We start from the raw sequence: 26,379 nt of genomic DNA on the forward strand, positions 1-26,379 counted from the left end.
CCACCACACACCTTTGAGTAAATAGGTGCCTGGGTGAAGTTACTTGAATTTGACCTAAAACAGTAGAGACACTGAGAACTTGTTGAGACACTTGATGGCTGCCATTTTGGTTTGTGTCTAGTGTTCTCAGATAGCTAATGCAGACTCTGGTGTGACTGCACCTGCTTCTATGAGAAAACTGCTATTTTGCTCTGACTAGTGGGGGGAACTGCCCTTTTAAAGTTTTTACATTTGGTTTTATTGTGAATTGAAGTTAATGGAATTTGTACCTGAGACAATAATGAAGCTGAGAGCTCATTGAGACACTTGACGGCTGCCATTTTGGTAACGATCTAGTGTTCTCAGATAGGAAGATCTATTTAAAGCGGACTCTGGCGTGACAGCATAAAAGGCGTGCAAAAGTCAAGCTCGTCTGCGCCCGTCTGCGCATCAACGACGCACAGCGGCAGCTATAATGAGCCAAATGGGATAAATGAGGAAATCATTAAGGATAAAATGTGCTAAACAAGGCACCAACTTATTTGGATAGGTAAGAGAGGCAATAATAATAGAGGAAGGGGAGATGCAGTTAATCCAAAGGAAAACCTCACTACTTTTTTAGCTGGTGGGTAGACAAGAGCAGTTACATTTATATGTGGTTTGATAAATGGAAGGTTGCTGATAAAACACTTTTTGGAGATTAATATGATGCTTGAAAGCAATGAAGTTTGGACTGGTATGTATTATTTTTTTATCAGAAACATGGGCTTCACAAGATTCAAATATTGATTTTGGGTGGGCTTGCCCTCAGGGATATAAGCACTTGCACGGACCATGGGAGACAGAAAGTGGGAGGGGTAGCAATTATTTTCAAAGAAAGTTGGAATGTCACCACCCTACACCTAGATACATTAGAGAGCCAGAGGTAATGGGCTTTATGTTAAGAAATAAAGGTAGTATATTTTCTGTAATGTTGTGCATCCAACCACCGGGCCCGGCAAGCCCCTAACTACAGTTCTTTATAGAGCTGGTTTCAAATATGGCCCTTACACATTCCGACTTCTTCCTTCTTGGGGACTTTAATACATGGGCAGAGAAGAAACTGTCCTGTAAAGAAATGCTAGGGTCCTGTGAAATAATGGGGCTACAACAACTATTTCTGGACTAACACCAGGAAGGACGTACACTAGATCTTATTTTTTCACCCGCACATCTGATTTCGATAGAGGGCATTTTACCTTTCATTTGGACCAACCATGCACTGGTGGTTTTTCATATAAAGGGAGAAAAATTCATACCCCAGAATATGGTATCCGCAATGACAAGGCAGGGCAGAGCCTGGCACAAACTACGTAGATCGAAACAAGGGAAGGTATTCAATTTGGCAACAAGTTTCAACACTGGGAAAACAACATATGAGAACTATGAAAACTTATGTGCTATGATTTTAAAGACATTATGTAAGAAATACCGCTCACATTTAACTAAATTCGCCAAAGGCCCTTATCACCCCAGAACAGCGAAAAGTAACAAAACAAGCATGCAAAAAGATAGAAAGGAAATGGTGCAAATCTCAGACGAGGATAAACAAGTATTAAAGACTGTGCTAAATCAATATTAAAAGTAGGATTGTAAAGCAAAGGGGAATTACTATGCTAAGGTAATCGTAGAAGCCACAAATAGTTTCAAACAGATATTTGATATCATGTTGGAACCCAGAATGTACTAGGCAAAAACCTAAACAGTCTCAAGCACTTTGTAATGATCTAGCCTGGTGGTTTGAGAACAAGATCTAAAAGATTCTAGTGGGCATTGAAAATACCATCCCAACGATAAATCATCACTCAGAAGATAGCCTATGGGAAATGGAAACGCCACTCAAATGATTGATCAGTCATCATGGAATGTCCTTAGGATACCTGATATCTCAACTATAGGCCCCAACAATCTAGAGCTTATGCAGATGACCACTTTAGATCCATAGCGATGTCTACTTTATCAGTATCTTTATTAGATACATTCCCACCTAGAGTGTGGAAATGTTTAGCCGAGGAGTTATATCCACCACTGTTATAGATCTATAATCAATTGCTTGAATTGGGCAAAGTTCTGCGGGCTTGGAAGAAAGCAATAGTAACTACCTGACTGAAAAAACCACAGCTGGCCCTTCGGTGCTCAGTAATTATAGACCAATATCTCAACTTTTCCGGTGAAAGTTCTGGAAAGCAAGAGACTGTTAGCACATCTGGAAGATCAGTATCTCCTAGAAGAAGAAGAGCAATTTGGCTTTAGGCCAGCTCATGGTACGGAATCAATGTTGATATTGGGGATGGATGGGTCTCCAGATGACAATGGACAGAGGTCAAATGGTGGTTCTGATACTACTTGATCTGTCAGCCACTTTAAATACAGTTAACCACAAGATATTTCTGTCAAGACTAGACACAAGCAGAGTTGATGGAACAGTACTGAAATGGATAAGATCATATCTGACAGACGTCAAGCTATCTTGTTACCCGCATATCGTTCTGAATTCAATACAGTTGAGTATGAAGTTCCCCAGGGTTCGGCTTTAAGTCTAATCCTTTTTAATATCTATATGCAGCCTTTAATGACTGATCAGTTCTCATGGTATTAGTCTTGTCGATATGCAAACAATACGCAATTGATACTGTTTTTAGGAAATTCCAGTCGAGAAGCTTGGAGCTTGGACCACTTCCACAGTTGTCTGAAGACATTGCAATATGGCTAAGCAACAACTCATTAAAATTCAATGGAGATAAAACAGAAATTCTTTGTAGCTCCGCCAAGAAAATCCAAGTGGAACTTCCAGTTAATTTCCAGTCATTGACTAATGATAGTGACTTAGAAACCTCACAGATCGTTAGTAATCTTTGGGTAATTGTTGATAGTAAGCAGTCTATGGAGAGCCACATCAGCAAGACTGCAGCTATCTGTTTTGCACTTCTAGGCAACCCAGAGACACTCTTACCCATCTTACCTACACAACCTAGAGCACTGATAGTGCAAAGCACCATCCTAAGTAGGTTGGACTACTGCAGTGTACTGTTGTTAGGAACACCTGACTATCTGATAGAAAACCTGTACACAGTACATGCAGCAGTAGCAAACCAAGCATTGAACAGACTAAGAATGTCATCTTTTTCTACAACTATGAGAGAACTTCATTGGCATCCAATAAAGGAAAAGCTAGCTTTGAAATCACTGTGAAAGCAATTGATGAAAAAGTTCCCAAATTACTGCAATGGAAATTCAAACAATAGGTACTGTCAAGGAACCTATGCTTACTGATCGCAAACCTTTGTATTCCTAAAGTTCAGAAAGTAAGACAAGGAGGGTGAGCCTTTTCAGTTAAGGTGGGACAGCTTTGCAACAAATTACCAGTATCACTGAGAAACAGTACAGATCTCTTGCAATTTAGGAAAGCTTTGAATACCTGGCTATTTCCATGTATTTAGCATCTCTGCTCGAGGAGAAAGCACAAGGATACCTTGTAGGTGATAGCAGCGCTTTATAAATATTATATAATAATAATAATGGGAGAAAATCAAGGAAACATCACAAAAATCTGCAGTAAAAAGGGCAAGTATACCTATATGAAGCTACTGTATCTGACTTGGACAAACCTCGAGAGGCGAACCCGATTTTACCAAGAGACCACTTTCTTTGTTAGCCCCGGAGTCAAAAGGTTGAATTCTGTAAGCCCTGTATGGGTATTGTCATTCGCTGGACTATTATTGATATTAGTGAGATAGCCATTAACTTTGAAAGAATGATAAGCACATGTTATTTATTTCATCAGTACGGAAAAATGGCCATGGTTTCACACATCTCATGAACGATAGGTGCTACAGGAGATGTGTGGCAGAGTTGACTTTCTAAAAATTACTTCTAGGGAATTCCCAGAGACAGCAGTCAGTTTATCTAGGTAGGTTTAGTTTTCCTGGTTAATACCCTGTTTCATTAGAGTGCTGGAATGATGTGTTTTGGTCCAGAGTTGTACTTGCTTCTCCAGTTGTGCTAAACATTTTGAAAGTCTCTTTTGCCTTGGAAAGGTTTTGGAGTGGACCATGGTCTAGACCTTGAGTTTTGAGTTTCCTTTATTAGAGCAAAAAGTCAAGACTATGTCCCAACCAAGATTTTAAAGAACCATGTAGTGAAGAGGGTTCTGTATTGAGTGAACCTTTATCAAGTATTTTAAGAATTGCATACTCATTTATTTTGCTTTAGGCTCTGCCTAGAGCCACATCATTGCAGGATTGGCGTTTAACTTCCCTATTAGTCCTTAATTGTACTGGACAATACTGTGATCAGTCCAGATTTTGGGGGGAAAGATACCAGTCACCGTTGCATCATTCGAAGAGACAAAAACTCTTCAGTATTATCCAAGATCTAACTACCCCGAAGGCATGCTCCAACGAACCCCAGCCATCACAGGAGCTCTGCAACTCACTTGCATCCCACTTCCCTCGAAAGATAGAAGAAATCCACAACAGCTTCAACTCCAAATCCTACCAGCTAACTACAAACACCCTCAAACCCACGCTCCAAGAAACACCCACCTCCTCCACACCTGGACCCCGGTCAAAACAGAAGACACCGCGAACACCACGGCCACCATCTACCCTGGATCTCCATCGGACCCCTGTACACACCACATCTTCAACAAAGCCAACACCATCATCGCCCCCCATCTCTGCCACACCATCAACAGTTCCTCCGAATCAGCCACCTTCCCAGAGAGATGGAAGCACGCAGAAATCAACGCCCTGCTACAGAAACCTAAGGCAGACCCTGACGACCCCAAGAACTACCGACCGATCTCCCTCCTCCCCTACCCAGCCAAGGTCATCGAACAAATCGTGAATCATCAACTATACCGGTTCATGGAAGACAACAAGGCACTTGACACCTCCCTATCCGGATTCCGCAAAAAAAACACAGCACCAAGCCCACACTCATTGCTGCAACAGATGACATCAGGACCATGCTAGACAAAGGAGAAACAGCAGCACTCATTCTCCTGGACCTCTCCGCAGCTTTCGACACAGTATGCCACCACACTCTCCGCACACGCCTCTACAATGCTGGAATCCACGACAAAGCCCTGGACTGGATCTCGTCATTTCTCAAGGACAGGACCCAAAGAGTTTGCCTCCCGCCGTTCCTATCAGAAGCCTCCAATGTCACCTGTGGCGTCCCTCAAGGATCTTCACTCAGCCCCACACTTTTTAACGTATACATGGCCCCCCTCTGCAACATCGCACGAACACACCACATCAACATAGTCTCCTACGCCAACGACACTCAGCTCATCATCTCCCTCACGAAAGATCCCACCACTGCAAAGGACAACCTCCACAATGGACTCCACGCCATAGCCAGCTGGATGGAAGCTAGCCACCTAAGGCTCAACACAGACAAGACAGTATTACTCATCTTCGGCACCAACCCCTCAGCCTGGAACGACTCCTGGTGGCCCACCTTCCTAGGATCCTCACCCTCATCCACCACCCACGCATGCAACATGGGCTTCATCTTGGATTCCACACTCAGCGTGACTCAGCAGGTCAATGCCATCTCCTCTTCCTGCTACTACACCCTCCGCCTGCTCCGCAGAATCTTCAAATGGATTCCCATTGAAACCAGGAAAACCGTCACCCACGCCTTGGTCAGTGGCCGATTGGATTACGGAAACGCACTATATGCAGGAATAACAAACAAACTCCAAACAAAACTGCAAAGAATCCAGAACGCATCCGCACGCCTCATTCTGGACATTCCAACCTGCGACCACATCTCACCCCAACTCAGAGACCTACAGTGGCTACCAGTATCGAAGAGGATCACTTTTAAAATCCTCATCCACGCATACAAGGCTCTCCACAACACGGGTCCGACCTACCTCAACAACAGACTTACCTTTCACACCCCCACCCGCAACCTTCGCTCCGCCAACCACGCCCTCGCCTACGTTCCTCGCACCTGCCGCACGACCACCGGATGAAGATCATTCTCCTACCTTGTCGCAAAGACCTGGAACTCCCTACCGCTCCGCCTCCGCCTGACCGATGACCTTCTATCTTTCAGGAAACACCTTAAGACCTGGCTTTTCGACCAGTAGCTTCCCCCAAGCGCCTTGAGACCTTCCGGGTGAGTAGTGCGCTTTACAAATCCCTGATTGATTGATTGATTGATTGAAAAATAAGGGCCAAGGTGAGACCCTTTTCATTTGCAGACCTAGTGACAAATTGAAAGTGGCAAAGAGTTTAAGAGGCATCAACCAGATTAGAAGTGTTGATATTATAGATGTTAAAATCCCCTACGACTATAAAGTTGGTAACCAAGTGCAGTATTAGGGTGAGAAACTCAAAAAGTTGTTTGCTGATGCCAGAGTGTGATACTCTGGCATCCTAATATATGATAACTAAAATAAAATCCTCATCTTAAAATCTTAAAATTCTGTGTCTAAGATGAAAGTCTCTACTTGTATTGCATCCTTAAATATTAGGACTAATCCATCATTCTCCTGTTGCAAAGATCGGTGTTCAAATCCTGGTAATGTCCCAGGATAGTACCTGCCAGTCAGGATTAGATGCCTTGTGCACTCCGGTTTCTGGAAGAAACATCAATCTTCATTATTTATTTAAATAGTTCAACTAGTAATGAAGCATGACAAAAAATGTAAAAAAAAAAAAAAAAGCATTTTAGATTTAAAACGCTGATCTGCATAGTCCGTGCAGTGAGAGTGCAGCTACAGATAACCTAACGAAGATCCATGTGTTGCTACCAGGAATAAAAAAAATGTGTGCTGTAAATGTAAAATAAATTTCCTTAAGGGATCCAAGTGTTGCTGTTGGGAATAAGAATTGTGTGGTATAATTAAAAATAATTTGTCTAAAGGGGTCTGATTATGTGGAGTATGGCTGGAGGGGCTAAAGATTTTCTACTTGCGTGTAATATATTTTGTCTGTGCCGAGTCAGGTGTGTGAATGAGAGAAATTGCACTCAAGATTAGACATTAAAGGCACTTTGAGTTCTGTGTAGAGTCGGGTGTGTGAATGAGAGAGAGTGCACTCAAGAGTAGACATTCAAGTTACTTTGAGTTCTAACAGTCAGTTGAATAATGGTCGGTGAGGTGGCATTCTAGGTGTGATGGTAATTCTATTTAAAATGGGTTGATTAGGTGTCGGAACGCCTTTCAGGGACATGGGGAAAACGGGGGTTACTGGATCTTTTCCTACTGCTGTCCCTTAACACAAATATACATAAACACAATTAAAATGTCCACTACACAACATGTTTCTTTCTGGGATTCCTTGTGTCTTCCCAAGAGTTCAAGACCAGGTGGCTTGTACCAATCCTTCTGCGCATCAAATCCACCTCAGGTAGTCCACCATCTGCCAAGGTTTCTTGGGCCGAATGACCTCCTTTTACCTGGCTATCTCTATTCTAACTGCAAACTTATAATTCTTTCGGACTCCTTTCAGGACACGTTTCGGTCTTTAGCACTTGGGCCTCATCAGGACATTGGAAGACAAGGAAAACTTGTCAAAACCTATAAAAAGGGAAGTCCATGCAGTGCACAACCAAGCAAGCCTTGTTAATCTGATACGAATCTAATGAAACAGACGAGTACACGTTCGTATCTACATCATAGACCACCTAGTGTACATGCGTGGTACCACTAGACAGAGTGCTACGAATCAAGCCACCCCATTCACGTCCAAGTCACATTAATTATAGAATTATCCTTCCTTTGAATTATTCATCTAGAAAGTGAGAGAAACAAATCATGTCCAAAAACATGTGACTCATGCAAAGGCAAGGAATAGAGGGTGCTTACTGTAGAGTTCCCAGGCCTGGGTAGCAACCCAATCCACAATTTCCCCAGTCCTAGGTGAATAAGCATCCAAAGAACTGTCACTATCCCTGCCCATCTAGCTTTATAAAGCATATTCAGTCAACCTTGATCAATAAATTCAGCTCCCTTACCTTGCGGGACTGGGCATATAAATTACTTAATCGTCCTTGCAACCCCCAGGTTTTCGCAGGCAGGCACACGGTTGGTACTCCATTCTCAGGGCAAGTGGTCTTGACTCTGTGATTGATGGCCCCTCACGCAGCTGAGAGACTAGCTGAATGTGGTCCTTAATCCTGGTTCCAGCAGCTAGAAGTGTTAGTGATCTCCTCTCAAGTTGCACCCGGCTGGTGAACAGTTCTGTTGAACAACTTGTGGAACTCATGCTTCGCCTTTGTGGTCAAAATTGAGACACAGGTGTCAACATCTTTAACGTGCCCTCTTCTCTGCCGTGTTGTGCCTGGACACTAAAAACATATGCCATCACCACCGCATTCCTGTTACTTAACTCCTGCCAAGGAAAGTAGCCCTCTACCTCAGTGAGGATAGCACTTGATGTGAATTTCCTGGTCTAACAAGCTAGCCTACTCGGGGCAAGGTTACACATCCCAGGGAGACTCTACTATCCCAACAGTTGGTGACTGAAGAAGACACAGTATTGGAGTAGTAGAATTTGTGAGGAATGCCACACATAAAGTACTGGGAGTGGTGGGTTGGGGTTAGGGTTGGAGCTGTGAAGGAGTAGGTAAGTTAGTAGGAGTAGCAGGAAGTACAGAATGTGAATGAATGTAATGGTGTGGGTCTGATAACAGCTGGTAGCTGCTGAGACAGGCAGTGTGTGGTGAAGTGGACTGGTAGGGGCATGAGGCACTGTGATAGGGACTACTGAGTGCAGTTGTTTGTGGCAGTGTAGTGGAAGGATTGAAGCTGAAAGTGAGAAATGGAAGATATGCAAGTTAATATTTTGGTTGTGAATTGCTGTGGAGGAGTGACAATGGTACAGTTTGTGTGTAGGGATGCACAGTGTGTGTTGTAGTCAAATGGGTGGTATTAAAAATTATGAAGAGGAGCGATTGGAATAAGGACTGTGAAGATGCTGCTCACATCCCCTCCAGCAATGGGTAGTTGAATGCGTGCAACCTCCTGATTGATGCATTGAGTGTATGACACTAGAGTTATTGAATGGTTTTCTCGATCACTTTGTTGCTATCGTGTGAGCAGACACTTGCCTTTCTGTGTGTTTTAGACCATAATCTCAGATGTTCGAGATGCTCATATGTCTCTGGAGGCTTTCAACAAGAACAAGGAGTCAAGTAAACCTCCTCTTGTTAGCAGACTGTCGCTGTCCCAGTTTGGCATAAGCTCTTGCCTTGACTCCTTAACCCCTGGCTGTCGTGTTTTCCCAGTATGCTGAGAATTGGAGCATTAGCCAGCACAACTGTAAGCTTTGGCACAAAAAGAAGGGCAGGAGGCAAGTCTCTCTTAGTGCTCTTGTGCACCCGAAAACGGTCCTTGCCAGTAAACTCTACCTCGAGTCTCGCCGCAGTATGTTGGACCCTCCCACCATACTTACTGACACACTTTACAGAGGAGTAGGATTAAGCACAACATATGGTCTGCTACTGGATTGTACTCCTGAGAGTCCAAATATCTTTAGGGCACAGTCCCCAGCAGCAGTCCCTTCTTTGGCAGTAATGGAATCTATATTGAGCACCTTGCACTCTTTTCTTCTTTAAAGGAGGAGGAGAGTTTAGAGACCCCACACCTTTTTCACCTTGCTGTAGATCCAGCTGCAGAATTCACCACCACATTGTTCTGTTGTTTACTGAGACTCCTTCTTAGGTGCTTTGCAAAGTAGAAAGCCACAGACACCACCACTGTCTTCTTTCTTGAAGCTGTAGTAGTACAGCTCCGCAGACTCCAGTACAGCTCTTTTCTCGCACCATGTTTTTGACATGTTAGAACCTGTTTCCCAGACCGAACCAGTACCACAGTGGTAGCTAAATACTACTGATTCGACAGCCTCGTTGTTCTACAATTGCAGATTTCCCTTGACGAGGGCCCATTTCTAAGACTGGTACAAGTGACCAGCAGGCCTGGTGTCTGACCGTACGATAGTGTGGCGTTATAGCCAACACATTGAAGTCCCTGTCCTTTGCAACACCAGTAACCCACGGAATAATGAGGGCATTTTTGACTTGATGACTGAAACTCCAGTCCGACTATGCCAGCCCTGTCTAATGAGGCTCGGGTCAGTAAACTTGCCTAGAAGGTGCGGAAGAAGACCTTCCCTAAGCCACGATTTCAAAAACATTGGACACCAGCCACGAGCTATGATTTCGAAAACACTTGACACCAGGTACTAGGATGGGGAACTATACAGTCTTAGTTGCTGAGAATCTCCCAACTCAGTGTGTGGGGGTACTGGCAACTTCTCTGAATGGCAATGTTAAATCCGTTCACATGGACAAGGAATCAAAATGTCCAATGAGTTATGGAAAGAAGAACCTCCTCGTTAGCAGTTGCTCCCTGAAGTAAGCCAGCACCCTCATGGCCAACCATGGTATAACTTTTCACTGCTATGCTTACCTTCTCATAAACCATGCCCAGGAAAAGTAGTATTCCTGCTCTGTCAGAGCAACTAAACCGCTAAACTGCTGATGTCCACAGGCCTCTGACAAGGCCACCAAAACCATGGTTTATGTCCCCAACCCTAGAATTTTGAGTCACAGGACTAAGGGGGTCATTCTGACCCTAGCGGCCGGTGGCCGCCAGGGCCACCGACCACGGGAGCACCGCCAACAGGCTGGCGGTGCTCCCGAGGGCATTCTGACCGCGGCGGTTCAGCCGCGGTCAGAAAGGGTAAACCGGCGGTCTCCCGCCGGTTTACCACTGCCCGTTGGAATCCTCCAAGGCGGCACAGCTTGCTGCGCCGCCGAGGGGATTCTGACACCCCCTACCGCCATCCTGTTCCTGGCGGTTTGCCCGCCAGGAACAGGATGGCGGTAGGGGGTGTCGCGGGGCCCCTGGGGGCCCCTGCAGTGCCCATGCCAATGGCATGGGCACTGCAGGGGCCACTGTAAGAGGGCCCCGCTTGTATTTCACTGTCTGCTTAGCAGACAGTGAAATATGCGACGGGTGCAGTAGCACCCGTCGCACCTTCCTACTCCGCCGGCTCGATTACGAGCCGGCTTCATCGTGGGAAGGACGGTTTCCCCTGGGCTGGCAGGCGGCCTTTTGGAGGCCGCCCGCCAGCCCAGGGGAAACCTCAAAATACCCACTGCGGTCTTCCGACCGCGGTACGGTATTTTGGCGGCTCCCGCCGGGCGCGCGGTGACCGCGCCCGGCGGGAGTCAGAATGACCCCCTAAGTCATTAAACTCCACGCAGAGGGAAAGAAATACCCTATAGACGAGCAGGATTACAAGTTAAACATGGTCAAAGCCAAGTTTCTGAGTGTCACCTCCTCCTCTACGCTAGAAACATTTTGTTGTTCCCAGAGTGACAGTGATGGCCAGGATGTTCTCTGCAACATGTACTGCTTGACTGCCTTACACGTCCTTCTATTTCCTCTTTCCTCTACTTTCTTATTTGCCATGGAGTATGGCCATAAGGTGAAAGCTGAAAGATGCCAGGATAGTATGAGGGCAGTTAATCTTAGTCTGTGGCAAACTTTCTATTATCAGCTCCCTCTCTCAGATCCCTCTACCACCGATCCGAAAACAAACACCGATTTAATAATAAATAATAATAATGTGGTGACAGTACTTTCATTTGTACAGGGATGGGTCCTTCCATATATGAAGTAGATATGTTATGCTGGCAGACAAAGAACTATTTTAAGCAGCTGTTAAACCAGATTCTGATCCTGACCTATGTGAGAAGGATTCCCCATGTGTTGAGGGAAAGACCCTTCGAGTAAGTGTGAAGGAAGCAAAGGTAAAATTATCCATTGTCTGTACCAAAAAGTTGTTGAAATTCTTTTTTTTTTTTTTTTTTTTTTTTTAAATGATCATGGAATTGTCTTCTGGTATTTAAGAGTGAGGGTAAAGTATTTTAAATAATACATATCAGGAGAGTTGCCCATCATGACAGGTATGCAACTATTTGCATCAGGTATTGCTTTAGATACAATGCTGTGCATACTTTGATCATCCAGTGTTGCTCACAGGCTTTTGCAAGTTGTTTTTCTTTGAAGAAATCGTTGGTCACAAGGTATCTTTTGACTTCTTCCTTAAGCTCACAGTGCCCCATGTCAATGACACCACTTCAGATTATTATTTTCCGTCATCATGTTTGGATGTTTCTGCTTGAGTTTCGGGATAGTCAGTGAGTTTGCCAGTCCTATCTGCTCCAGTTGGCAGATATCCAGATCCATTATTGGAAGACTCAGCTACTACAACATCGGAGACTGCATTTCTTTAGTTCTGAACCACACTGGCGAGCGAGAAGGAAGATTCTGTGCAAGTAATCAGGCTACATTGAGAAGTACTGTTGAGGGATGGTGGGACAGAAAAAACACCCTTCCAGTTTTGCTCAGTGTGTAATACCAAATATGCATGGTCTGATCACCACCAGGTCTGTATTGGCTGCTTGTCACCAGAACCTGAGGAGTTTATCTGTTCTGCTTGCAAAAAGGGACATTAAGATATTGGCAAAAGCACTGCTGGGCTTATCATAGCATGCAGCATAATGTCCCCAACAACATACCAGGCATGTTCAACGGAGTGTACAGGCAAGGAGGGGGGGGCCCCATCAGGCATTCCATCGGGGCAAAAAGTGCAAATCCTTGAAGTTTCGACTTTGCGGAAGAGGTCCTATCCATGCAAGCTGTGTGTTAATTTTTTTTTTTTTTTTTTTTTTTTTTTTTAATGCTTATTTTTGTATATCTGATAGAGACTTCTAGTTGTAGGTTCCTTACCTCAGAATTTCCCCCAGGCGTCAGTGGATCAGGAGATTTTTCTTTGAGCAATACCCTTGCGCATCGGTAGTTGGCGTCCGTCGACTCCGCGTACGTCATTTCTCGTTGTAGTCGCCGTGATGATGTTGGTAGTAGTGCATAGAAGCCGCCTCAGCGCAGTGACGTCAGTTCTATTCTTTCCGTGCCATGCGCTGATCTGGAGAGAGCTACCCTGGTCTCTTTTTGACCAACGTTGACCCTTTTGTTGAGTTTTCTGTGAGTTTTTTGGTGCGTCGCGGATGTCCTCGAAGACTGGTTTTAAGCTGTGAGAGGTTGATGGGGCCTACTCACTTCAGGTTGGATTTGGACCCTTTTCCCCATGGGTGCGAATTTGGGAAAGGATTGGAGGGGTCCCTGGACCCTTATGAATACCAGGAAGACCCATCTTTGGGCTGGGCACAGGAATTGGGTGAAGCCAGTGGACTGTACACTTCTCCAGACGCTGGCATGCTGTCTCCTCCTAGCGTGGCTACGACGGAGGGAGCAACTTATGCTATGGTGGTCAGTAGGGCGACTGAGGTCCTTGCCTTGAGCTACCTACAGTAGAGGTCAGGTCCAATATCCTGACAGAGGTGCTTCAACCAGGGGCTTCCACATCTGAGCCCCTTTTGCCATTTAATTAAGCCCTCACCGATGTCCTTTTGGGTATTTGATCCAAACCCAGCACGGGCTCCTGTGAATAGGACTATTGCACAATGCCATTGGCCCGCCCTGAACGACCCTAAATTCCTGTCCCAACACCCCACGACTGAGTCTTGTCATCCAGGCTTCCTCTTCCTCAGGCACATTCCCTTCCGCACCCCCGGATAGGGAATCAAAAAGGCTGGAACAATTTGGGAAGATGATGTTTTCTTTTTCCAGTCTCGCACTGCGGTCCGTGAACACTGTATGCCTTTTGGGCCGCTATATCCACTCCCTGTGGAATACGGTTGCACAAGTTCTGCTCCACATACCGAAGGAGGCCCATGCTATCGTCTCCCAAACTGTCAACGATGGGAGAGATGCGGCAAAGTTCACGATCTGATGTGGGCTGGACACAACGGACTCTCTGAGCAGATCAGTGGCCTTGAGACGCAATGCCTGGTTGTGTACTTCTGTTTTTTGGGGGGATGTCCAACAGTCTCTTTTGGACATGCCCTCTGATGGCTTCTGTCTCTTTGGAGACAAGGCGGACTCAGCCTTGGAGAGATTCAAGGATTCTCGGGCTACGGTTCGTCCCTTGGTCTTTCCACTGCCCCTTGCCCGCAGCAGCCCACTTTTCGCCCCTTTCGTGGCCACGGAAGGGGCTCCCTGTTGCGTCCCCTACCCAGCCACCATGCCACCCATGCTATTCAGCCGCTATGTGGCCAGGGACGCAGAATCTCATGTGGGACAGGGAACCAGAGGTCTGCAGCCTCCAAAGCCTCCTAGTCCGTCCCCTCACTCCGATCCAGTTGGCGGCAGGATTCGCCATCACCTGCCCCACTGGGAATCCAGAACTATGGACAGGTGTGCTTTGGAGATAGTTCGAAAGGGCTATTACCTCCCATTTTGAATCTGCCCCACCGGCCATGCCGCCATCACTCAGCCAACTTCTAGAGGATCATTTGGCACTTCTCCGCCAGGAAGTCCTGGCTCTCTTGGCCAAGGGAGCTATAGAGAAGGTCCCTATGCCAGAAGTAGTTTGTGGTTGTTTTTCCTGCTACTTTCTGGTGCTGAAAAAGGACAAGGGTTTACGTCCTATCCTAGACCTTCGGGACCTCAACTACTTCCTCAAGAAGGAGAAATTCAGAATGCTCACCCTGGCTCAGGTTTTGTCTGCCTTAGACCCAGGAGACTGGATGGTAGTGTTGGACTTGCAGGATGCTAATTTCCACATCCCCACCCTGCCTGCCCACAGGTAGGTCACGAGCACTGTCAGCTTACCACGCTCCCCTTTGGACTTACCAGCGCCCCTTGGGTGTTCGCAAAAGTGATGATGGTGGTTGCAGCTCATCTGCACGGGTTAGGGGTCTGTCTTTCTCTACCTCGACGGCTGTTGAAGGCGGACTTGCCCCAGGATGTCGTCTCCCACCTTCAGTTTACGGCTAACCTCCTGCACACGCTGGGCTTCACTATCAGTGTGCCGAAGTCACACCTGACTCCCTCTCTGATGCTCCCTTTCATCGGAGCTGTTCTGAACACAGTGCAGTTTCGTCCCAAAAAGCATGTCCAAGATATTCAGGCTATGATTCTGATCTTTCAGCCTCTGTCTTTTGTTTCGGTGAGACTGACTCTGAGGCTGCTGGGCCTCATGGTCTCCTGCGTCCTGCTAGTGACACATGCTAGATGGCATATGCAGACTCTGCAGTGGGACTTGAGGTTCCAATGGGCGCAGCATCAGGGGAATCTCTCTGACATGGTCCAGATCGCGAAGGAGACTGCAAAAGACCTGCAGTGGTGGCTTTCGAATCTGCATTTGGTCAATGGCAGATCACTCTCCTTTCCCCTGCCAGATCTATCTATATTGACAGATGGGTTGGTGCGGCCACATGTGAGCGGCGGAGATCAGAGGCCTCTGGTTTCCGGCGGAGTCTGGGCTCCATATGAACCTTCTGGAGCTCTGGGCGATCAGGCTTGCGTTGAAAGCTTTTTTTCCCTCTCTCAAAGGGAAAGTAGTGCAGGTGTTCACAGACAATAATACTGCCGTGTGGTACTGCAACAAACAGTGCGGAGTAGGGTCATAGACCCTTTGTCAGGAGGCACTACACCTCTGGACATGGTTGGAACATCAGGGCATTACCCTGGTCGTTCAACATCTGGTGGGTTTTCTCAGTGCCATGGCGGACGAACTCAGTCATCGATGCACAGCCGATCACAAATGGTGTCTCGATCCGGAGGTCTCTTTCAGCAGTGGGGAGAGCCTTGGTTAGATCTGCTTGCCTCCGCAGAGAACGAGCAATGTCAGCTGTTTTGCGCGTTGGAGTATTCAAGGCGGCACTCATTCAGAGACGCTTTTCGTCTCGAGTGGAAATCCGGTCTCCTTTCCACCTATACCACTTCTGGCCAGAGTTCTTAAGAAGATCAGGAACTACCGGTCCCAAGTCATCTTAGTGGCTCCGGACTGGACACAGAGAGTATGGTATGCATAGCTATTGAGTATGGCCAACCTCTACTCAGACTGCCTCTTCGGGCTGATCTTCTGTGGCAGCAGCAGGGGACGGTTCTCCACCCACCTGTTCAAACTCCGCCTTCATGCGTGGAGATTGAGCGGCGACAGTTGACGACCTTTGGTCTTCCGCCCAAAGTCTGTGATGCTATCTTTTGTTCAATCTTTCTTTGGCCCAGCAAGGTTCTGCTTTGGGCAACCCTAAAGGGTATGTATCTGCCATTTCGGCCTTTCTTAGGTTACCGGATCAGCCCTCACTCTTTAAATCTCCCATTGTGAGTAGATTCCTAAAAGGTCTTTTACCCATTTATTTCCTCCCACTCCATTTGGCGTGCCTCAGTAGGACCTCAATCTTGTCCTTTCTTATTTAATGTGTACTCTCTTTGAGCCTTGTGGCTCCTCACTTTCAAGACTGTCTTTCTTGTTGCCCTCACTTCTGCCCACAGGGTGCGTGAGCTTCAGGCCCTTTCGTTCAAACCTCCATTCTTGTCTGTGCACTCTGACAAGGTGGTGTTTCGCACTAAGGCTTCCTTCCTTCCACAGGTTGTTACACCTTTTCATGTAGGCCAGTCCATCACCCTGCCTACTTTTTACACCCCCCCACATCCTTCCCATGTGGGGGAGAGACTCCACCGTCTGGACCCAAAAAAAGCATTGGCATTCTATCTTAATCGTACTAAAGATTTCCGGGTGGACAGTCAACTCTTTGTCAGGTATGTGGGTGCGCAGAAAGGGTAGGCGATGCAAAAACATACCATCTCTCTATTGGTCCTTCTTTGCATCAAGATGTGCTGCACTTTAGCCAAGAAGCAACCCCCTGAGGACTTGCATGCTCATTCCACCAGAACGACTGCTGCACCGGTGTGTTAGCATGCAGAGCTCCTATCCTGGATATCTTCCAGGCAAATACGTGGGCATCCCTGCACACGGGATGGCTACTTTTGTTGTTCGGTCCTGCAGGACTTTCTAGTATGATCTCGGTTTGCAGCCCACCTCCGAGGGTGGCATTGCTTGGGTATCTATCCTAAGGTACGGATTCTGCAACTAGAAGTCTCTGTCAGATGTACAAGTTACTTACCTTCGGTAACGAAATATCTGGTAGAGACATATTCTAGTTGCAGATTCCTTACCTACCCACCCACCCATCCTCCATTCTTGCGAACTGATTTCTAGGGACAGGGATTCCCCCTTCAGGTCCTTAGCTCTGCCGCACCAATCTCAGTGTTCTTAGCGGCTCTGCACTTTGGCCTGGAAAGTCGTTTAAAGAAACTGGTGCCACTGCGCTGAGGCGGCATCTATGTACTACTACCGATGTCATCATGGCAACTACGACACCGATGACGCCCGCAGAGTCAACCAATGCCACCTACCGACACGCAAGGGTATTGCTTGAAGAAAAATGTCTGGATCCAGCCCGACGCCTGCGGGAAATTCCAAGGTAAGGAATCTGCAACTAGAATATGTCTCTACCAGATATTTCTTTATGTAAGGTAAGTAACTTGTACTTTACCATAAAATAACAAGGCAGTCGTCTTGCGTACATTCAGCACATGATAATAACTGTACATGAGTGGATCCTCTCTAAGCCATACAGTAGTCGTAGATAGACAATTTTGTTAATTATGCATCATTTCATACAACATATCTCTCTGGTTCATACCCTGTTTAAGCTCATTGTGGTGACTGTGTGCTGTCTAATTTCCACCCTTTCTGAGGCTGCCTTCCCTGATTCATCTGAGATGTTACTACTGTCTGAGTCTGTTGTTGCTTCACGTTCAAGGTCTAACAATTTGTCGCAAAGTGCTCGCCAGGTAATCAATGTGTCGTTCCTTCTGCTGAGTCTTTTATGCATCTCTTATTCTAGTGACCATTCTGCCACATCCTTGTGCCACAAATCAGTTGTCGGAGTGTGCTGCGACATCCACGTTATAGCAACGCTAGTACCATGGCCAGCTGCCCAAATTTATGTAGTTTTTCAAACTTTTGGGTGTTTGAAATTATCTAAGAAGCAATACTGTGGCATGAGACCTATGGACAGATGTGGAGGGTGTACCATCTCCCCCACCACTTGTTCCCAGAAGTTATATATTGCACCATCATCAAAGGGAGGGACAGGGAGATTTAGAGGTCCAGTGCACGGTCTCCCTAGGTATACAATAGACAAAAAAAGGGTACCCTGTTCCTAAAAAAGAGAGAGGGAAACCTGTTTGTTTAGGAGCAAGAGCCCTCACACATCCGTTCGGATGTCATGCTTCATCATCGGGGTGCTCCTCGTCAGACCGGCGTTGCAATGTCTGACGGGCTCCCCGTGAGGGGGCTCTTTGCCGGAGCTCTTTTAAGGTTGCTGCCATGGTGGAATATGAGAAATGAATACCTACTGGCAGATTAAAGGCAGGTGAGGATTAAAATTGGTTCTGTGCCCAGTCAGAAATCACTGTTTATTAATCAACACAGAGTTCAGACCAAGATTAAAAACAACAACAACAAGAAAGTGGTAGGATGAGAAGTAATACTGAAACACTTTTTATATATAAAAAGGAAGATTTAGGTCAGGTTTATTTTGCTAGGTTTAAACCACTTTTGACATTTTAGAACAATGAGTGCTGCAGGCCCAAAACCAGCATTTCATTTATAGGCCATGGGTACTTTTAGCACAGTATACTTGGGACATAAATATACCAAGGGCACAAGGATTTCAGAACTGGTTAGCAGGATAAAGTGCACACAGTACTAAAACCAGAAAAACAAATACAGCAAAACGAGAGGTGTGAAGGCAAATAATTTAGGGATGAATCTGCAGAGAAGACCAGGGTTAACACTGAGCAACTCACTGGGGGATATGGATGCATCAGCGAGTCCATGAATGGGAAATGAATCCCCTTGTACTACAAAGGTGCTTTCAAAGAAATGGCACCACCATAATCTGTCTGTTCCCCACCATCGAATACACTAAATGCCAAGACTTCAACTCCTGGTACCCACATCCACAGTCATTGCATCATGGATGAATTAGTCCAAGCTCTTGGTTATGCTTTTCCTCCACTACCTGTGATGTCATATGAAGTGAAGAAGATGAGGAAAACATCTGTGATCCTCATTGTGGATGTGTTAACTTTGGCCAGACAGCCATGGTATTCATTGCTACGTTGGATGCTTTAAAAAAAACTACTGATCAGGCCAGACTTGACTCACAATCATTGTCATCTCAGACATCCAAACCGCAGGGAAGTTAACCTAGTGATTTGGCGCCCCAAGGTCTGTGAGCTTGGTTACCTATATTCCAGAGGACTGGATGCAAGCCCACCACAATTGCTTGCTATGCTGAAGTGTGGAAAAGGTTTGTTCATTATTGTTTACGAAAACCAGTAGAACTATTTAAACTATCGGTGTAGGATATACCTTGCTAATTACTGCACCTTGAGAAAGCGGGTTTAGCATGCACATCTGTAAACTTATGTTTAGCTGCAGTAGCAGCTTACATGCAGAACAAGGAGCATTTGTCTTTATTCAACATACCTGTTGTCAAGGCCTTCATTAAATACCTTAAAAATGCAGTTCCTGCAACAAATCTACCAGCCCCTGCCTTTGACATCATTGTAGTGTTGACAAAACATTTGGGGCCTCCATGTCAGCCTCTGCACACTTGCAAAATGAAATGTCTGTCATGGAACACAGTTTTCCTTGTTGCAGTGACCTCTCAAAGGGTGAGCTGCATGCACTAACATTGGAGGAACCGTTTAACCAGGTACACAACAATAGTTTTGTCTTACAATCAGACTCCTAAAACCTTCCAAAGGTAGTTTCCCTATTCCATGTAAACCAGACAGTTGAGGTAATTGTTTTCTTCCTACGCTCAGAGATTGTGTTGCAAACATGCATGATGTCACCTAGACCTAAATACTCCATCAACAAAATCTATCTGTTAAACAAAGTAACTCTTTGTTTCATCTGCACAGCTTCACCTGGGGAACCCCATGTCCTAGGGTGACACTGCCAGACTGTCTGTTAATGTATATAGACATGCTACATTGAAGTGAAGCATGCACTGAATGTGGTACCTAGGGCTTACTCTGCTAGATTGAAGGGTGCTACTATGTCCTTCTTAGGCAGCATTCCTATAGGGCAACGCCTACCTGCTACATGGTCAACACCACACACGTTTACCAATCACTACAAGACTGTCAAGAGGCTTTGGTTAACCAAACTGTATTAAGAACCCTGCTCCAACTGCATCATGCTCGCGCTGGCCACCGCTTATGGGAGACGCTGCTTTAGTCTGTGCATAGCATGTGTATATACAGGGACACGTGCTACCAACAGAAAATATTACCCTGTAACCAATTGTTTGTACCCTGTAGTGCTGTAAATTTAGATGCACCCTCCCATCTCCCCTAAAGTGAGCAATGTTTGATGATGATTTACAAGTTTCTTTGTTAGTCACAGTGCACAGTACACATATTCTGTCTGGCTTCAATAGACTCCACTGAAATTTTAAGGGTTTTTAGAAAGAAATCAAAAACATACAAGCATACACCCTAACGCTAGATGGCAGGAGTATGCACAGCATCTTTATGTACTGTTGTACAAGCCATGAGTATGTTTATAGGCTAAGTAACATGTCCTTTCTCTTCTTGGACAATATAGGAGGCATAATTATATGAAGCAACTAATCCATAATATCCTGTTGTCTCTGAACTGTCTGCCACAAAACCTCAGAATTTCTCAGGTGAGGATATCTGCATCCGGCGGCCGCCTGCCTTGCTGGTCTGCGTCCAGGGATGGCCAGGAGTGAATGAAGAGCAATTGTACCGTGAATTCAAATCAGTCTGCACCCTGGATGTAAAGCGCCTAGGAAAAGACAGATTTCTGCTTCTTGTTACGAATTTTAAAGGGTAAGACATACTCATCTTGTGATCTACATTATTGTAGAATACACATGTAGTTAATTGTTAACATTCAAATTATAGGGATAACAAGCTTGACCGTCTTTGGGTACATGATACAGAATTTCTTCCAGTGTAAAAGTACCAGGGAATATACAACTGTGACATTATAAGCACCTCTATAAATCTAAGCACAAAGACCAAAAAAATACAAAAAACATTTAGTACTAAGAGTCAAACTTACTGCTTACTACTGCAAAATGTATTCTGTCAGCCTCACAATTTTTGAAAGCGTATCCAGACTGGAATTCACACAGTAAATCAAAGCCAAAACAATATTCCAAACAGTAATTTAATACAATGTTTTATTCTGTCTGTACCAATAATGAAAGACTAATATGAACTGTATGGAGAATATAAATGAGTGCACTAAATAGCAAAGCATAAATCAAATACCCATATATAAATTAGAACAGAAAACTCTGACAGTGACATGTCAATTACACCAAATCTGTGATCACCAGATGCATTATGGGAATTAACATACATCCCAACAGAGGAATTATCTTCGCGAGTACCTATGAAATTATTTTAGCAGTTTTCCTCTCGTGCACCACTCAAATATTCTTGTTGTACAGCATGAAGCGCTCATTGTCGAAATGCAACAAACCACTTTATTTTCACATCCTGCACACTTGTGTTTCTTCATGCCGCCTACCAAATGTATTCTCCTTTTCAGTGCTGAAGCAGTTATAGTGTGTTACCTGGAAACTTTTATAGTTTGTTATAAACGTGCTAAAAAACCTTAGATTGTAATGGTTACTGGGTGATACTGCAGACCTTCACCTTTGTAAGCATCTCTTCTGGGGATCTAAAGCATTTGTGCTTTTCTAGTAAAGAGCCTATCTTAATTTCCAGAGATCCTCAAGGTACAAAACTTCACAGGGTGTTTTTTTCTGATCAGAAACTTGCAGGTTATAATCGATTCCGTTCTTGCGCTACAGTAGCCACTACCTCAGACTCTGATATTGCAGTTATCTTTGAGTGAAAAAGAGAATATCGGGTTCTCAAGAAACTAGATACACTGTTTATCTGAAGTTCATTGAAGATATCTGAAGTTCATTGAAGGAACCTCCCCATTTTTGTGTCTCGTGTGTATAGATATATATGTTCACCGACAATTCACAGGTTACAGGGACGCTATAGTTAGGGCCACAATTACCCACACACAACCATAGAAATTAATCAGTTGTAGTTACACCCAACCCCACGCCACACATGAGCCTTGTTCATGAACATTGGACCCCCTGCGAGCATGCACCCATGGTTATGTTTGAGATCTGTGGATCCATTGCAATTTTACACTGGGGGGCATCAGCTACGTGTGGCAGGGGTTTGTCACAAGGCCCGGCCTTGCAGCCAAGCCCTTACAACCACCTAACCACGTTGGGTTGGCCACAGGGCGTGTCTCTCAGTGGATGTATGAGCGGGTGTGGGTGAGTCTGAGTGGGTGACTGAGCCTCTGAGTAAATGAATTAGTGTATGAATGAGTCTGTGTTTTCTTTCAAATTTGACCATAGTCGTGAAAATTTTGTCAATAATTCGCGAAAATGTGCACATTTTCACGAATATTGCACGCTGTGACTCAAAATTATATTAAACCTGTAATTTGCCGCCAAAACACACCTATATCAGCATGACCCCTTATGCCACTTTCAATTTGAATATTCACCCCATGGGCCGAGTCTCATGAAATAAAATGGCAGTCGCAACTTTCTAGTCAGGTTGCAGTTAGCCAATTGCAACACTTCTTTTCACGTGCATATTGGCTAAAATTCACACATTTTGGCGAAACGTTTGCAGCCAGAGATAAACAAATTTATTTGCCCTTAAATGTGTCCTAAACTGATTTACACCAAATAACATCATCAGACAAGTGCGCTAGTTTGTTTTATAGTTAACATAGTGGCGGGTAACTTGTTTTATAGTTAACATAGTGGCGGGTAACTTGTTTTATAGTTAACATAGTGGCGGGTAACTACCACGTTACTTGTCTACCTAATTTTGTACAGGCTGGGTCCATCTAATGGATGTGTTTACAAAGGGCATGTACTCCTAATGCATCATAGGTGTGTAGAGGTATTGAACACCTTATAAATGTTTGCATTGAAGAGTAACCCTGTGTGACAGTTGACAACTTGTGTCCATTATGTTCAACACAAGTTTTAGGCTCTGTAGAAAAAGTTTGCAACTGTAAGCAGCCTTGAGTTGTTAGACAGAATCGTCTCAGCATAACAGTTTTTACATAACTGAAGACTGTGCATCATGCGCTAACCTAAGTACATGTGCTTCTTTTGCTTCAGAAGATAGGCTATATGTACAGTTATCACAACAGTATGAATGCTGCAGGTAGTATAATCTTTAGAACGTTCAGACTTTTGCTATTTTGAGTGAATAGTGTTTTTTCTTTTTTTTATGAGTGGTGCTTGCATAGAGCTTACATTGTTCTTAGTAGATACTTTTCAATGCTCTGGTGTATTTCTTATGTAAACTCTCTCCTTAGAGTAAATTTTATTGTATGCTTAATTAAAATCTTTACCATTTCAAGAACATGAAAAGTACAGACCAATAAAATACAAAGTTCATAAGAACGTTAATGCTATGATTCAATTTAGTTTTTTTTTTTAAATAGCATTATTGAGCCCCATTAGGGGAAGGGTGGGATAGGGAACCTAGGTAAATGAGTCTGATAAAAAAATACTTTGGGTAAAGGGAGGATGGAGGGTGAATACAATACGGACCACAGAACAAGGATTACTATCCCAGGCTAGTACAAACTGGGGAGGTCTGATGCTTGCAGATCTCATTGTAGAATATTCTTCAAGGGGTAAAACCCCTAGTGCTGGGGTGGGGGGGGCGTGGGTTCAGACCTGTTATTGGCCAGTTCCTGGGCTAAATCACCCATTGGACAACTCTGTCAGGGATGTTGCATGTGGCTGATGAGTTTGCCAAATTTCGCCAGTTCCATTGGCTCCATGAGGCTAAATACCAGTCTTCTGGCCTTTTTGCATGTTCTTTTTCCAAGTGCAGGAAAGAGTGGTTTTAGTAATTTACAACCAGAGTTCAGGAGTGCTGGGCAACAACTTAATAGGTGATTCAAAGGTTCATTCTTCTGACCACAAAGTCTACAGTTGGAGGTTTTAGTAAGGGACTGCCACTTGAGGTTTACTTCTCTTGTTTGTAGGCCCATTAGCTTTACAAACATGATTTCTTTCAGACAGGGTTTCCGAAGGGCGCAACTGAGGTGGAGTCTGAGGCCGTCTGGTTGGAAATTAACATACGATTGCCCCACCGCTGCCAACCGCTTGGATTTGCATAGTTTCTCCCTGCCACTAGTCTCGGACAGTACTTTTGTTTTTTTCAATATTGGTTTGATGCGCAGACTGTCCAATATAAACTGGTCAATTTGAAGGGTGGCGATAGACTTGTGAAGATAAAGCAACCAGGGATTCCCTTATTGCGCTCTGGAGGACGGATTTCAGGGTAAACACTGTATACAATAATCACTTGTCCACTCAGATCAATTTCATTTTTCAGTGTAAGTTCAATGACTATCAGGGGTTTGATACGGATAAAAGATGTCCGTAGTAGGTAATTTCAGTTTGGAACAGACGTTTAGTATTGGCTCAGTCTGAACAGATCTGTAGTTGATTGTTATTGTGAAGTAGGCTACCCATGTAGTGTATTGTTTAGGGTCAGTATTGCACATAACACATGCTTGCTACACCTAACGGAGTTGTATCTGTCAGGGCATTAATGTTCCATATTATTCTGAGCTATTTTGTATCTAATTTCAGGCCTCTAATGACATACTAATTTATAAGTTGATGTGTATAAAAGAAGTTTGAATGATGTCATCAGTGGTCATCAATGATGTCCTTTGAGATGTTATCAGTAATGTCACAAATGATCACATATTACATCACTCATGACATGCTGTATGACAAGTCCTTAGCTGTACATTGGGTGGTGCAAGTTATAGTTAGCAGTTTTTTTTAGTTCAAACGTTAGTGTTGTCACTGGCATATTCGCCTAACTATAACATGACTTTAACTTTTAACTTTTGTTTTTTTCAGTGAATTTCTGAGTTTTTTTTTTTTTTTTTTTAACAAAACCAGAACTTTTTATCATACGTGAATATGATGTTACTTTAACCTTTGCTTTTTTCAGTGAATTTCAATTATTTTCAAAATGTAAAGTAAAAATTGTATTACCATACACAAGGCCAACCCCTCGCCGTGCACAGCCTTCAGCAATACGTGGCGGGGTGTAGACCACGGGGCATTGGCCTGTGGACAGGCACTGCGGCAAACCTATCACAGGCAGCCTAACCCACACTTTGAACAGCTTTTGGCCGTGCACAGTAGGGGGTTGGCTACCCTGTGGCCCTGCGGCCAACCCACCCAGACTCAGCCAATTCCCACCTCCCCCCGCAGGCAACCAACCCCACACTCTGAACAGCCTATGCGCAGCAGGGGATTGGCCATGTCTTGGCCTGCCACCTCGCCCTGTGGCTAAACCCCCAGCAGGCTGCCCACCTCACAGTGTGCAGTGCAGGGTAGACATTCAGGCCCAGGGAACCCCATCCCCTGGGGCCAAAACATATATATTAAGGGGAGGGGGGATGTAGCCCCCTTCCTCAACTCCCAATTGGCCCTAGGGACCCATTCCCTTGGGGGCAATTTCCAATAAAAAGGGGAGGGGAGCTGTGTGGCCTCCCTCCCCAAGTCTTAAAAGCACCCAGGGACCCCATTCCCTGGGGCCAAATAAAAATAAACAGGAAAAGAGGGTGTACAGCCCCTCCTACCCCAAGCTTATTTTGGCCCTGGGGACCCTATCCCCTGGTCCCTCCATTTTAAATAGGAGGGTGCTCCTGTGCCCATTAAGCACATGTTGGGAGCCCAAGTGAGCCCCAAGGCCCCACCTGGCTCCCTGCATGGCGTGGGGCACAGCATTGCTCCTGCCCAGAGGGAACAGCTACTTATGCTCCCGCTGACAGGAGCAATATCTAATTCGGTTTACCTGCCCCCATTGGTGTGGTCAGGGAAATGGGACATATGTACTCCCAGCCAGTGGGAGCATTTTTAAAACTCCTGCTTGCTGCAAGCAGACTTTGTGTTTGCTCCCGTTAGACTGGAGATTTGAAACTGCTAGATGGGTATTCCTACCTGGGCAGGTGATGGCAGGAATCTGCTGTGTCCCAGGATTGGCTCCCCGGGCACAGAAACTGAGCCGGCTCTGGGGGATAGGGTCCCTGGGGCCAATAAGGGCTCTACAAGCGGGTGGGGTGTAGCGCGGCCCTCTCCCTTTTAATTACCAGCCCTGAGGGATGGGATCCTTGGAGCCTTCTTAAAGCTCAGGGATGGGGGCCATGCAGCGTCCTCAGCCCTCGCTAAATGCATTGTGTTCCCGGGGGATGAGGTCCCTGTGCCGGAATATTACTTGCGCTAAGGGCTATGCACCCCTCTTCAATTAAGAAATGCTTTGTG

General features: G+C 45.2%; 1 protein-coding gene across 2 annotated transcripts in view; it reads left to right on the top strand.

Annotated features, from left to right (window-relative positions):
* The window catches only part of PNLDC1 (PARN like ribonuclease domain containing exonuclease 1), a 258,698-nt gene that overhangs the window by 206,163 nt on the left and 26,156 nt on the right, over window positions 1–26,379 (top strand). For both annotated transcript variants that reach the window (XM_069227860.1, XM_069227862.1), the window contains exon 17: window positions 20,664–20,839. In XM_069227860.1, coding sequence (XP_069083961.1) covers window positions 20,664–20,839 — 176 coding nt within the window. The remainder of the gene's footprint in view (window positions 1–20,663; window positions 20,840–26,379) is intronic.

Source organism: Pleurodeles waltl, chromosome 4_1 (assembly GCF_031143425.1).
Source record: "Pleurodeles waltl isolate 20211129_DDA chromosome 4_1, aPleWal1.hap1.20221129, whole genome shotgun sequence".
Taxonomy (NCBI): domain Eukaryota; kingdom Metazoa; phylum Chordata; class Amphibia; order Caudata; family Salamandridae; genus Pleurodeles; species Pleurodeles waltl.